The sequence below is a fragment of the Clinocottus analis genome, unplaced genomic scaffold, assembly GCF_023055335.1.
Source record: "Clinocottus analis isolate CAN_PGR_092001 unplaced genomic scaffold, fCliAna1.0.p SCAF_7, whole genome shotgun sequence".
In the NCBI taxonomy this organism is placed as follows: domain Eukaryota; kingdom Metazoa; phylum Chordata; class Actinopteri; order Perciformes; family Cottidae; genus Clinocottus; species Clinocottus analis.
This window is the reverse complement of record NW_027176229.1, coordinates 7,594,008-7,608,332: the sequence shown is the minus strand read 5'-3', so window position 1 is coordinate 7,608,332 and position 14,325 is coordinate 7,594,008. Positions and strand designations below refer to the sequence as shown.

At 45.2% G+C, this 14,325-nt stretch overlaps 1 protein-coding gene across 2 annotated transcripts in view; it reads left to right on the top strand.

Annotated features, from left to right (window-relative positions):
• Positions 1-14,325, top strand: part of cux2b (cut-like homeobox 2b) — an 88,436-nt gene that overhangs the window by 49,024 nt on the left and 25,087 nt on the right. For both annotated transcript variants that reach the window (XM_068566385.1, XM_068566384.1), the window contains exon 4: positions 10,115-10,193. In XM_068566385.1, coding sequence (XP_068422486.1) covers positions 10,115-10,193 — 79 coding nt within the window. The remainder of the gene's footprint in view (positions 1-10,114; positions 10,194-14,325) is intronic.

Genomic DNA, 14,325 nt, shown 5'->3' with positions numbered 1-14,325 from the left:
GTTGAAGCAGAGGAGAGCGAGCTTTCACAGCTGAAGCCTCCAAACTCTGAAACAAATTGCCTCTGACTGTTAGTATGGTCCCTAAAGTGCCTGTTTTTAAATCCCATCTTAAAACACATTTTTATTATCTGGCTTTTAACGCACTGTGAGAGGTGCCTCTCTAAATACGAGTCCCAACATCCTGAAATGAGTTCCACTTCCAGTTCACTCGTTTAGGTCAACGCATTTTTTTTGAATGTGTTTTTGATTCAATGCCTGAAATAAATTCCAGGTCAAACCAAGCTTCGGAGATTTCAATGTTGTGTTATGTTAAAAAAACGCATCAGTAAGTATCTCTTTTGTAAATTGTAAAGCTTGGTCGTGTTTTGTAAAATAAGGCGCCTGTTAACAAGTGGGTAAATAGGACCACAAGAGGTCATAATGCTGATTATTCCACCTTCACAGCCTTGTTGTGTAAACTTGTGCTCATGCAACCGCAGTGTAGTTCCTTTATAGTCTCATGTTAGCTTTTTACTCCAGTTGATTGCATTCATGCTTCAAAAACCATATAAATTTAGTTAATTTCTGAAGATTATTGCAGTACAAAAAGTGTTGGCCCACAGAAATACGTCATTCCTGCAGCATGTATTGTTTACTTTAATCTTTTTAACATGTCTTTTGTTCATGGTGTTTTTATAATTTATTTTACATGTGGTCATCGGCTGTGGGTTTAAATGTGCTCCATAAATAAACTTGGATTTGGATTAACGGGCTCTAAAATATACACCAATGAATCAGTCTTTGTAGGGGAAGCCACTAGAAAAGAACGGCTCACAGTTCATGTGACGTAATAATATCTTAAAAATACAACCAAAACTGAATACCATGAAGGTATCAACATTGGAATATGACTTTGGTGAATTGACCCTTTTAAGAAATATTTACAGACACTGTTTTAGTGCTTCAATCTCGACAGCAGTTGCTCAGATATGCATTTGAAAACAACATCAGCTCTTTCTGTTACAGGAATCTCATCTGATTAGCCTTCATTCACTCAAATTGAAATGCCACCTCGCGCCTGTCACATTGTATACGAGTCATCAGGCAGGAAAGCCGGTCATTACAATCATGACATCAAATGCCTGGCAGCAGAGGTCAATCAGTGTACATTAGCCAAACAGAGCTCATTTGTTTTACAGCTTTTAGTGGCGTGTTGGCAACAGCGGACATGAGCTTTAGGCTGGCATCCAGCGGGCACGCGGGGCCTCCCAGCAGAGCGGGAGCGTGATGGGCTTCGGCCAAGCCTCCAACAGACGAATATGAAGAAGAGGGGTTAATGCTCTCCAGTCTCTTCCAGTCCTCATACCTGGGCTTTCGGCCGAGGCCGATACCGGTGTTTTAACCGTGTGCTCCACTATGCAGAAAGGACTGGGACCATTCTTTTATGTTGACTTAAACTTTGTTTTCTTCAGTATGTAAAACTAAAGGAATCAAATAAAAACATAAATATAAATGTGTTGAATTCCTATTTGTTGAAATATTGGGATACAATAGATTAGCCTGTTGTTGGACGAGCCCCATACAGCTATTGATCAGTATTGGACCGATATCATTCTTCGTATTGATGCATAGATAATGTGTCCCCTTCCCCTCAATGTTCAACCACTCATCTGGTTTAAGCAGCAGAAATTAATTTCTTCACACTGGGCAATCATAAAACCTAAAGGTGTTTGATGGGCAGGTCACTGCCAGAAAGACCACGCACTATTTTCTGTGGAAAAGGATTTTTGTGGGAAATCCTTGGTCTCCAGTCCAGTCTCCTCTTTCCTCTGCTTAGTTTGGCCTCTGCACTTTTTAAACTTTGGTGCTGACATATCATCACACTAATGCATTAGTGTGTGAGTTGGTGTGCAACGGCACACATTGCCAAAGATCACTCTTAACTCTCACCTGGCGCTAACTATAGCAGATGAAGGCACATTTTGGTGGCACTCTGGTGATCCGTCATCGACAGGCCCGCTCTCGTCTGGCTGGGAGTGATATCTCTCTGTAAAATATGTATGACATCAAAAAGCCTTAAAGGTTATTACAAATTAATAATGAGTAGTGGGCCGAGAGCAGTAAAAAATAGCCTTCCCTTGGTGTCGTGCTTAAATGTTTAATTTAACATGCTCCAGCATAGATGTGGACTGCCTCCCAGCGATATGTGCAGGGCCCCGAGGCCTCACCAGACTGTCAAAGGTCTGGAACAGACAGACCCAGACCACCAGGCTCATATGTATTAAGATAGGCATTCAGATCAGAATAATTTATACAGACGTGAATGATCATCCGTCTGGAGCCGTCAACTCTTATCTTGAAAAGAGCCGCGCTCTAACGGCATACAGAATGATAATAACACTAAAGGAAGCAGTTTCACTCGCATCAAGCGCAAATTCTCTGCAGACTCTAAGACATAGGAAAGCTCTTTCTGAGTGTTTCTCTGAAGCAAGTCGAATCAGTGGCCCTGAACCCCCCTCACAGTAATGTCTGAAGACACTGTACAAAATTGCCTTATTTATGCCTGTAATGTAAGCTGTCTGTTCTGGTGTCTCTCATTCTCTGTGGAACCGACGACGGTGGCAGCCGAGTCTGGAGTGAATTTGCCGGCCGACTACCTGGGAAACATCAACAGTCATTAATTATGTAAAACTCTCCTCACAGTGGGAGCGGGGAGAGCTGCATACAACTGCAGCGCCTGCTCCTATTAGACTCAATGTACTCTACAATGAGCCCCCACTGCCTGGGGGCGTGGAGGGATTATCAGCCTACCGCCACGACCCCCCCCATAGAAAGACACACACGCTGTACAGTGCGTGCAGACACACACACAAACACACACACACACATACACACACTGAATGTGACGTTCTATTAAGTTCTGCGCCAATGTGTGCTTGTGTTTAGCCGAGGAGGAGAATAACAGGAATCTCCGCGCTGTCTCTCCTCCCTAGTCACCCCATCATTCACTTCTCTCCTTCCCAGGTCCCGTTAGATCTTTTTTCTCTCCCCCCGACAATTGTCTTGCTTTCCGGCTTTCTCGCCACAATGAATGAAATCGGCAAATCTGACGGGACAAATGATATGCCATGTTTGTAAGGAACGCCGGGGTAAGGGGCCTGCATCATTGTTGATAGTGCTGCCACCAGCGCCGCCACGCTGGTCTCTGCTTTTCTGGAACCAAATTACCCGCCGAGCCGCCCAACGCAGGCCCTACCTGAGCTCTTCCTCCGAGCACTGCGATTGACAACGCCAGATTTATCAAGCAAATAATGGACCTAATTTCTGCACCATGTGTTTCCAATCCATCTTCGGTTAGCAACAGACGCAGGGTTGTTTGGCAGACTTCAAGTCGTCTCCGCGGCGTCCCGCTCCTCCATCAGCTGCGCTTTTCTCGCCGCGGTTCAAGGCTCGTTCATCAGTGCTGCTCCTTTTAGCGGATGCGGCTTTGGCATGATGTTCCTCCATGCTGAAACAAAGGCAGCGCTGACACCTGTAATTAATTAGGCTATTATGCATTCCGCAATGATAATTGCCTCACTGGAAAGTCACCAGCCTTCTAAGAGGGAGAGAGAGGAGAGGTGGATGGAGAGCACTATCCATCATAGTGGAGCGCTCTCTCCCTCTCTCTCTCTCTCCCCTCATGTCACGCTGTCTCACCTTGACTAGTGTAGGCAGGGCTAGAGAAGCACTGTCAACATGTGTCTGAGGGCGAGATATGCAGCTGTGCCTCCCCCTTGCCAGCGCTGCTCCACCAGCGGCCTGCCAGGGTCCATCCACTCCAGGGCTTTGGCTCACATTGGCATAGTTACCCATGACACCCCATCTGTTGTAGCTTTGTTCACGAGGGCAGTGCAGTACCAGGATAATGGGGGCACTTTGTTTTTTATAATTAGCCCTTACCTACACTTCTCCTCTCTTCTCTCCTCTTAACAGTTCTCCCAGCTCTGAAATCTAGTCCAGGTGCACTCATCGCTACTTTTCACAGCCCTCCCTCTCAGCCCATCAACTGGTGCCTTCATCTTAGCCTCCGCACGCCCCCCACGCCCTCCCATCCTGCCACGACGGATACGTTTTCAGCAGACACACTTTTGTCAAGGTTTAGGTCATTCGCTGCATCAAACGTTTGAAAGTGCGAGCTCAAAGAAATGACAACTCCTGTCTTTTGAACTACAAAGACATTCACAAAAGATTTGTTTTCTTCCCTTCGTTTTTTTCTCTCAGCGGCTCTTGACTTTGACTTTGCCGTGACTTTGAGGTGTTAGCAGCGAGGCTGGTGCTTTTGAGTTTTGTCGAGAGGGAGGGCAACACGGCGCTTCTGCCGCCTGTTGATGCTGAGGAGGACCCAGAAGGCACCTGCTGTGTGGTGGAAACAGCCGGTCCTTTGATCTGGGTTTAATGTCGTGCCATGTTTTGTCTCTCGTGCTGCTCTGGGTGCCTCGTCCGTCCGGCTTACGTCAGCTCCACCTTGATCTGTAGAGATCTAGTCTCCTCTCAGCTTGGGTCATTATTGGCACTCTCTACTGTGACACTGACCCAAGGTCTTGCTCATTTTTTTATTGTCATATATTTAAGTAAAACATCGAGTGGGTCTGTCGGTCGATCTGGAAACCTATTTGGGCCAGTTTAAAATATCTAAGCAACAGTTTGATGACAATTGATGTACAGACACTCATGCTCCCCAGAGGATGAATATGAATGAATTGGTTGTTTTTCTTATGTTTGCATTTTGCTTTCCCGTAAGTAGATTCAAACGAAATATCTTGGCAACTGTGGGATACATTGCCATACAATGTGGAATGTACATTCATGTCCCCCACAGGATGAACATATTATCTGACTTGTCATCTTGCGTGTATCCATTATTTGCATATATCTGCAATATCTAATAACATTCCCACCAGCCTTAGCTGTACTTTGTTGTTCTAATGCACTAACACGCTCAACTAAAGCGGTGAACACGGTGAACATTATGCCTGCTAAAAATTTGCACGTTAGCATTATTGCTGTGAGTTGATTATGGAGCTGTTGTTAGCATGTTGCTCAAAGCATCCCACCAAATATGGCCTCACAACGCAGCTAGCATGACCATAGACTCATGTTCATGTTTGTTGACTGCTATATGAAAATCCTTCCTACCTCCTCTTATATCTTATATATGGTCTTGAAACCTTTTTTTTTTTTTAAACCTATATCGCTCTGCTTTATACTGTACAATGTCAGACTTTACTGCCATTGAAATTCAGATGAGCCTCTCCCACAAGGCTTTCAGAAGTTGAGCTGTATTTTCACTCTGAATTTGTCGCTGCATCATTTACATCAGGACTGGTTAAATGCTACAAAAGAAAATTGGTCAGCTTTTGCCATTTATTTGGCTGAGACGGCAGCTCTGCAGTGGCGGCGGTGTCACTCCGTTGTTGGCGCAGCGCGTTGACTGACAGCCACCGCTGATTGGAATTGACGTGGCGACGAGATGTGTGTCAGTGCTCTGACTGCTCATCTCGCCAGGCATCCAGAGACGACCACGGCCCACCGCCATGCTACTACCACCACTCTGAGATGTGTGTCACCATGATTAAATCTGCCTTCAAACTTAGTCTGTGTGTAGTGTGCATCTGCGTGAGTGTGACTGGAGGTGTGTTTTTTTTGTTTTTTTTTGCATGCGTCCCAAGTTCAAATGTGTGTGTGTGTTGCGTGGGCATGCGTGTGTGGGTGTACATGGTTCTCTCACCGTCCAGACTGTGTTGCAATAGTGTTTACCTCTGCCCCTCTCCTCCACCCACTCATCAGTCACTCCGCACCAACTCATCTCTCCTCCTGCCTCTCCTCTGAACCTACACTCAACGCAAAACAAACGGCAGCAGTGACAGCTGCCAAAGTGCTGGGTGGCACCGCTAAAATATGATCTTTTGCATGCTTCTGAAGGGAAAATGATGGTTTGCATCTGCTTTTGAAAAAAATACAAACATACAAACTTGTGGGTTTGCAAGTTTCTTCATCGAAATTGTTTATTCAATGTTTATCCAAATTGTGTTGTCCTCAATGATTGATGCAGGAAGTCTGCTTTTAGGAAGGAATTCTTTTGATATTCTTCAAAATTGCATTAAAATTTAGATCAGTTTTAATTGTTAACCTTTAGGAGCTCTTCAGAAGAAAAGGCAAGACAAAGTGCTTCACATATAACCATTAAAAGTATCAAAACATAATGCAAACGAAAAGATTTAATAACAGTTTAGAACATTCATTTCAACATTTAAAATACTCAGCAAAACATTAAATAGCTAAATATTGAATACAAGTTACAAAGCCATTTAAGAAATCCAAACTGTTTTTTTTACAGGAAGTAAAGTGACGTCTGAAAGTATTTCAACTTTTTCTATAATCAATTCATTTTCTATAATCAATAATCAGTCATGTGTCAAGTTAAATTGCTCTGCTCCCAGTTTGATGTTTTACAATTTTAAGTGAAATATTTTAGGTTTCGAGTGTGAAACTATTTTCCGATATTTTATAGACACATTTTACAGATAGTTAATATAATAATAACTATTAATCAAAAACAGATGGTGTTTTTGAGAATTGAAACAGCATCACAAAACATCACATTAAGATACTGTGTGTAAATAATTTTAAGTGCAAATTAAAAAGTGTTTTCTGCAGGAAGACAAATTTGCCGAAGTGGACATTAAACAAAGCTCGAAATGGCGACACTGAAAATGGAGGATGTTTGAAGTTGAAAGCGGATGTTGTACCAATAGAGACAACACCCCACACGGTAGAGCGTTAACCATATTTTGACTCATTTTCTTGTATATCAACACCAAGGACTGGATGTTTGTCAGAAATGTGGTGGATTCTTTTGGAAGCTGTTCTGACAAGTGGTGTTGCGGCGGCGGCGTGCTTCCCACTGTTTTGTTCTAATAAGCATGGAGCGGGACCGGGGTTGTTGTGACATCCTGTCAGCCTGTGGGCCGGACTGGTGCTCGGTGAGCAGCACAGTAGGATGGACTCCCTATGATTGTGCACTGACCTTTGCATCATGGGGAAGATGACAGGTAATTTGGAGGCCTCAGGGACTGTGGAACCATACATTTTCTGTCCCCATACCACCCACAGCACCAACCACATTCACCTAGAGATGGAAACAGTGTATCCATGAACACTGCATGTACACACACACATACACACACACACACACACAGGCAAGATCTGCCTTTACACCCGCCCCAACAACCCCATCATCTTCACACACTCTAATCACCTGCATCATCACAACCCGTCCTCAAACAACCAAATCACAGGGGGTGGCAAACTGGTAAGGCAGAGGGGGAAAACGATGATTTAGAGTGATAATTGCATAATCACCAGTTGTGATAATTGTAATTGATGACTGCATAATTGCTAATTGCGCTCTTTATGGGAACCCCTTTTTTCCGTTGTCTGTCTGCGTCTCTCTGTGTCGCTCAGTAGCCCTTCACGCAGCTTCCTCTACTTCATTCTACGTTTGTTCTCTCCCCCTTCATGTACTTCTCTTGCTAGCTTGTTCTCACACACTCTCACACAGTAGCGGGCACTGTAAGTATTCTCACAGGCTTATCAGTAAGTATTTCCCAGCAGCCTCGTCCCAGAGGCTGTATTCTGCCCACTCTGTTGCTGCTTGAAGAGTTATAGAGGAGCGCTAACAGGTTTCCTTTGTCTCTTGCTACTCTTGCCCCGGGCTTTACTCCTGCTTGTAAAATCAACCTGTGGCCAAGCCCATTCCCTCGGTAGCCATATCCTTTATCGCAAATGGGGTGAAAACAAAGAATGCGCTGTGAGTCGGAGCCCGGGCCAGAGCCAGATCTCACATCCAGAAAGAGAAAGAGGATATTCTTCAGTTGTAGTCCTTCCTCAAGTTGTACCTCTCTGTGCAAGCACCCAATCCACTCGTATCTGTTCGTATGAGACTTCTGGCTCTGAAAGCCCATGTGCTTGGCTGGAGGTGGATTAGCATGGAGATGAGATGATTCCCTGATCAGCCCGTATTATGCACGACACCTCAGAGTGCTTTGATGGTAGCAAGGGTTGCGGTTGTGGGGGGGGTATCTGTACGCATAGCGGGCGCTAACGCGAGAAGGCATCAGGCGGGCGTGTGATTGATGTCTCTGCTAGTGTCTGTAGGCAGGTTAATGGTGTGATTGTGGAGGTAATCTCCGTGTTCTCTCGTTAAAGGATGATGGAGGGCCATGAGACCCCTGCATGTCTCTGGAAGATGGAGCCCTCGCTGTTGCCCTCACAGGATCTCAGGCTTTTTACTCATGCAGTTGGGAGCCTCATTTGATGTATATGCGTCAGAGGAAAACAGGGCCAGCCAGCAGACTGTCAGTGAAAAGTAGATGACTAGTTCAGCCACCCGGCTCTCGTGGCCATGTAGTTCAGGCGTAAACTAAAGGTTGTTAATAGTTTGTCTGGATGTCACAACGTGCTGTTGGAGCTTTGCTCATTGTCACCTTGAAGAGCGGAGAGTTGTTATTGGCTAGTGGTGACACTCAGGGTCACAAAATTGCTCTTGTTCATAGAGAAAACGAAGCAAACATAAGAAAAAAACGACTGTCATCAGTGTAGATAAAGCAAACCTTAGCCGGGCCAACACTAGTTGTACAGCTGGAAACAGTGTCTGTGGGTCCATCTTGTTTCACACATTCGCAGTTTGTGAACCAACATGCCAACATTAATGTTGTGTCCTGGACGGGGAGGGGAGATGGGAGATGGGTGAGGAGCAGATGGAGGTTGGTGGTTTATGTGTGTGTGTGTGTTTAAATTGGGGTTTATCTGAGTAAAACAACAGCGTAGTGTGGCAGGGAGCTGGCTGAGAGCTCAGGACTATTGCATCTGTATTGATTCGGCTTCAGCCTTTTCCATTTTCCATGAACTCCTCTGAGCTGCTCCAAGTGGGAGTGATAGGGGGGATTTGCTTGATCTTTTATGATATTTTCTTTAAACATGATGTTGTCGTTATGCCTCCCCAAGGAAGACTCCAGCAATTTCCAGTAAATCAAAGGCTCTCCGTCCCTCGCTGTTTTCCACGCACCTTATTTATAACCCCACTAAACAGCCCCAACACACCACCGCCATACTCATAAGTGTTTTCAGCTTCAGCAAAATGAACGTTTTTCAAGTGCGGTCATACCGATGATGAGCAGCCGGCCTCAGCCATACCGCGCACTTGACCCACCAATGTGGAGTCCATTGAGTCAATCCGACAGAGGCTGTAATCAACAGTGACAGAAATGACATATACAATAGATGACAATGATTTGAAGTCCGTCTGGTTATGGAGTTGGGGGGGGCTAGGGGGAACGGGGAGGGGGAAGGGAGGAGGGGGGCATTTGGATGAGCCTGATCTGATTTACTGTTGCGGAGCAGAGGACGTCGAGAGGCAGCCACAGCGCGTCCTCTGACTCACAAACAGGGCCGAGGTCTTGGTGGGAGCTGAGAGCAGGGTAACCCACATAGCCACTAGTGCAGGTGCCCTCTCCATGGGGCCAGGTGGTGGCTAATTCGCTTTCTTTGTCCCTCCTAATGAATCGTTAATTGGTTTGCATCACCCGCCGAGCCGAGGATAGCAGGTGCCGAGTGCTGCTGGTGATGGAGGCCACCGCCACTGGCGAGCCTTCTCGTGCTCGGCGACACCTACATGTAACAGGCCAAATGTCACCTCTCAACATGCAGCAGCTGGGCTGTTAAACAGGGCGGACATAGTCGTAGTTTACGCCTTGTTTCTTTCTCTAGTTGTCAGTGTATGTTAAAAAAATCTATCGACTACATCACTTGAACTGCAAAGTATTCCTCTTTTATATGTACCGAAGATACAATACATACACAAGGCATGCAGGACTGTTTGTTTCATTTATTTGAAGGATGCTGTGAGGCTGACCTTTGCTCTCGTCACTATTGATTCATTGTTGGTTATTTAAGATTTTAAGTGTTTTCTGCTCTCTGTAAAAAAAAAATCCATTAAATGCCTGAAATGTAAATATTCTGTGCACTGTGAGCTAGACATATACCAGGATAATATCAGTCGATTTTTACCTTAATGGCATCTTCTCCGCTGCAGGTGGTTGCTCTGAACAAGCGCAGCAAGGAGGCCGAGTCTGCGTTCCTGGGAGTCTACAAACAGCTTATCGAGGCTCCAGGTGAGTCTCCCACTAAGACCAGAGATGTGCATCTTTGCAAACAACAGCAGCAGCAGCAGCGGCACACTCACACATTACTTCTAGAATTATCTTCCCCGCTTCAAAGATCACTTCCCTGAAATCAACCCATCAAACCTATACCACTGTTACTGGACCAGCCCTTTAAGTATAGTGACATATCATGTGTATCTGAATACACACAAACCCAAAAGTAATTTTCTTGCCATAGATAGATATGGTGCAACAGCACATGGATATAAGATACATAAAACCCTATACCCTGTGGCTCTTATCTATTTTTCAAAGTCTGTGCTCTCAGAGTGGTTTCCAAAACTCTGCGTGAGGCCACTTCAAAACCCAGCACTGGTCCTTGAGTGTAGCCTGGCTGAGGAGCGAACACATCCTTGAGGAGCTCTGCTGTTGATTGTGGAGGGCCAATTAAAATCCCTACTGAAGTCGGCTTCTTGTGGAACGCAGGCCTGATGAGGCCAATGGGGGGAAAAGGGAGAGCGGGGCAAAGATAGTACGTTAGAGCGGAGGAAAGACGTATAGTGTGTTTATTCAGTTGTTATTCCAGTGCTGTGGCACGTGTGCTGTATTGCTCTTTGTTGCAGGAGACGGCAGCAAAACGCAGCCCAATCTCAGTCTAGATCAGAGAAACACTTGTGGCAGGAGTAGAGAATGCTGTTTACAGATTCAATGAATACAAGATAAAAGTCTGCGTCAGAGAAATAGCGACGGCAGCAAGTGACTTTTAAAGGTCTCCATTTTTCCTTGAAGTCCCCTGCTTGATATTGCACCACCATCACACTCACAAGCACATACACACACATACGCTTTGAATGGAGTTATTTTCTTGATAAGAAATACCGTTCTTTCAAGATATATTCAGTTTGATTTTCTGACCTATACCTTTTATATGGAGGCCTTAATTCAAGCCCAGGAGCGTATTGTGGGATATATTTTGACACAAACCCATCGTCATCTTAGAGTTGTTACGTTCAAGAACAAAGACTTTAACATGAAAAGAAAGGCCACTGTCACCATGAACTCTGATGTGTGAGTAAAAAACTAAAGTAGTGTTTTCAAGGTATCTCATATTTTTGGCCTCTCTGTGTCTTTATACGCCGTGTATGTGTGGCTATTCTTTTGAGTATACAGTAGTGGGCCTTCCTGTGTCAGGTTGCATCAAGTGACGTAACACAGAGCGCCTCCTACCTCCATTTGACCTTACCTTTACAAAGGGAGTCTGTTTCACTGCATCACTGGGGGAAAAGGAAGCCAGTTGTTTTCTTTCTCAGTCAGGGAGAGCTAAACAGTGCTGGCCAAGTTGCATGAAAAATAGAAGTGCATTACTCATTACTCAAAAAAAGTTATTATATTACTTTGATAATGTAATAATTACTCAATGTAACAAGAATAACTTCACACACTTAAGAATTTGGTTTAAAAATTACTGAATTGCAGAAATAGTTGCATTAGTTGATTATTATTTTCTCGTAAACTGGATTACTGTTTACAAAAAAGAACGAGGCTGCATGCGAAGAAGACACAACATGTGAAAGGTGTATTCTCCTTTTTTGGTGCGGCTGGTGTCCCCCAGCCAGCAACCTGCGGGTCTCAAAAGGGAAGCCATTGCAGAAGTGCCTCTACCCTGCCTTCTTTCTAATGGCCAGCAGGAGGCCCTTATTATAGAAGTCTGAGAAAAATGACCCTACTTCCCACTTGATTTAATAGCGCAGTCATCCTTGTGAACAATAGGTTCAAATTTTCATTAAAGCAGCTTGATGTTTCTTTTGTAAATTATGACCTATTTACAGTAAAATAGACGATAATGCGGGGTATGCTTTAGGGCTGGCTACCTTGTGACTGACAGGCTACTGCCGCGTCTGGGAGTGGTCTTTGTTTTTGTCGTACATTTTTAACCCTTTCACGGTGGGTTTTCAGTTCATGAGAGTTAATTGATCAATCGGGGCCAAAGAGCAATTTTTTGCTCCCCTCCTTTATTGTCAAAGAAATTCAGTGGTCCAGTAAAGGCTCAATGGGACATCTGACTATATCCTGACAAAAAGACGACCATGTCAGATTCTCTTGGCCTTCTCTTGCCAAGTTTCCACACTTCTACAACACCTCCTGATATATTGACCCAAAGCAGCACTTTTCTGCACTGTAAATATGGCGAACGAAGATGAAGTGAAAGATGACAAGCTCCGATTGGTCAGCGTCCAACTTGCGGTCCTTGTCTTCCAGCCAAGTCACAGCAACAATTTAGGACTCATTGATTTCCTAATCCAACATAGTTTGCATCATGAAAGGCAGAAATATAGAAAATGGCTGCTCCCAACATTAGTTTATTTCGCAGCTGATATCCCTCCTCTTCTCTCGCCGCAGCCAAACCGAGGTCAGACCGTTGAGATTATTTCTGTGTCCGGCCCAAGCAGCCTCTGCCATCTGTGAGGAGGGCCTACAGTATCCTGTGCCTGTTTGTCACTGTACATCTTGCTGCTGGTGTCCAAGGTCACAACTCCCCCCCTCTCCTGCCCACCCCTCGCTAGAATGGATGACTCCAGGTACACCGGAGGACAGTCATTTGGCTGTGGCCCCACTTCATTTCTCTTTGCCCCTCAAACACAACAGCGAGCGTTTCCATCGTTCCCCCAACAAATGCTACAGCTCATGTATTTTTAATCTTTTGACAGATGCAATTATTCTTTACACGCCATGCTCGTTAATCTTAATGCAGTTATTACTATTCATTGCAGGACGTTTTTCCCCTCCTATTATTTCATTTGAAAGTGCCTCTCTCTCGACGTGTGTGTGCGTACTCATTTGTGTGCCGACATTAAGGCCTTCAGTCCAATCAGAGCGGGCCAACACCAGAGTTAATGAATGCAAGAGGCGAACAAGAAAAGGGAGAGGGAGGGGGGTGGGGGGGGCTTTCTCACAGCAGCAGCTCAATATGTGACCTGTTGTATCTGGCTATCATTAACATCTGGTCACATATCAGTTATCTACTTTGCTGTGCCCACTATTGAATACAAATGACGTAGCCGATACATTTGTGAGAATCCGGCGCGATAAAGCTTCTCTTTGTTATTGCAACATAACGTTCCTGTTCAATAGCAACTCGAATGCAACAGTAAACTCAGAACAGAAATAACTTCTTGATGCAAGTGATTGAAGTGATTTTTTTGCCTTTTATGAGGCCCCTAAGCCGAGATGTCAATCCACTGGAGTGTTTCATTAGCGCTCTGTATTTTGATTTGCATGTGACATCTTCTCATGCTGTGCACTGTAACTCCTACCCAGTCTTGGGCTTGAAAGAGGCCTGTTAACAGTGTTTCCCTAACAATGTTTATATCACCTCCGCAAGGTTTTGATCAGTGCAGATAAACAAGTCCTGATCACTGAACGCTGAAAAACAGTGGCAGCTTCTGCCCGAATTCATCGGTTTCCCAGAGATGCACCCAGCTCCCTCTCTCTCTCTCTTTCTTCCTCTCCTCCTCGCCGTTTCTCTGCTGGAGTGTGCGAGTGTGTGTGTGTGTGTGTGCAAGTGGCGTTTGAACGTCTGCGTTTGTCGCCACCTCTGTGAGAGCAGCGAGGCCCCGTCGCCAGGGGCGTAGCCCTGAGACTGACGCTCCAGGTGTTTGCTCTTCCTCGCATCCTCTCAGTGCACACACTCATCCCTCAGGATCCACCCCACTCCCTCTCTCTTTCAGAACACAGCTCCTTTTATCTGAGCGGGGAGCTCACTGAGAGTTTGTGAAGATTCTGATCTGAATACACCCCTCTAAGTGTGTGTGTGTGTGTGTGTGTGTGTGTGTGTGTGTGTGTGTGTGTGTGTGTGAGCGCCAGGGCCTACGGCATGTCTGAGGTGTGTGAGTCTTTATGTATGTGTGTGAGAAATGTTATGGCAACAGTGCTTGCTAGTGGTGACCAGCGGTACTGCGGAGCAGGGCACAAGCGCGAGCGGCTTTTTGTCACATTAGGTCGCACGTCTTCTTGTGAAATGAGATGGTTGTGAGTGCCTTACATATTCACATCCGATGTTTCCCTCGGCTATGAGATTATCAGCGCAGAACTCACTGACCTTAGTAATTCAGAGTCATTCAAATGCACAAAGAATAGTTGT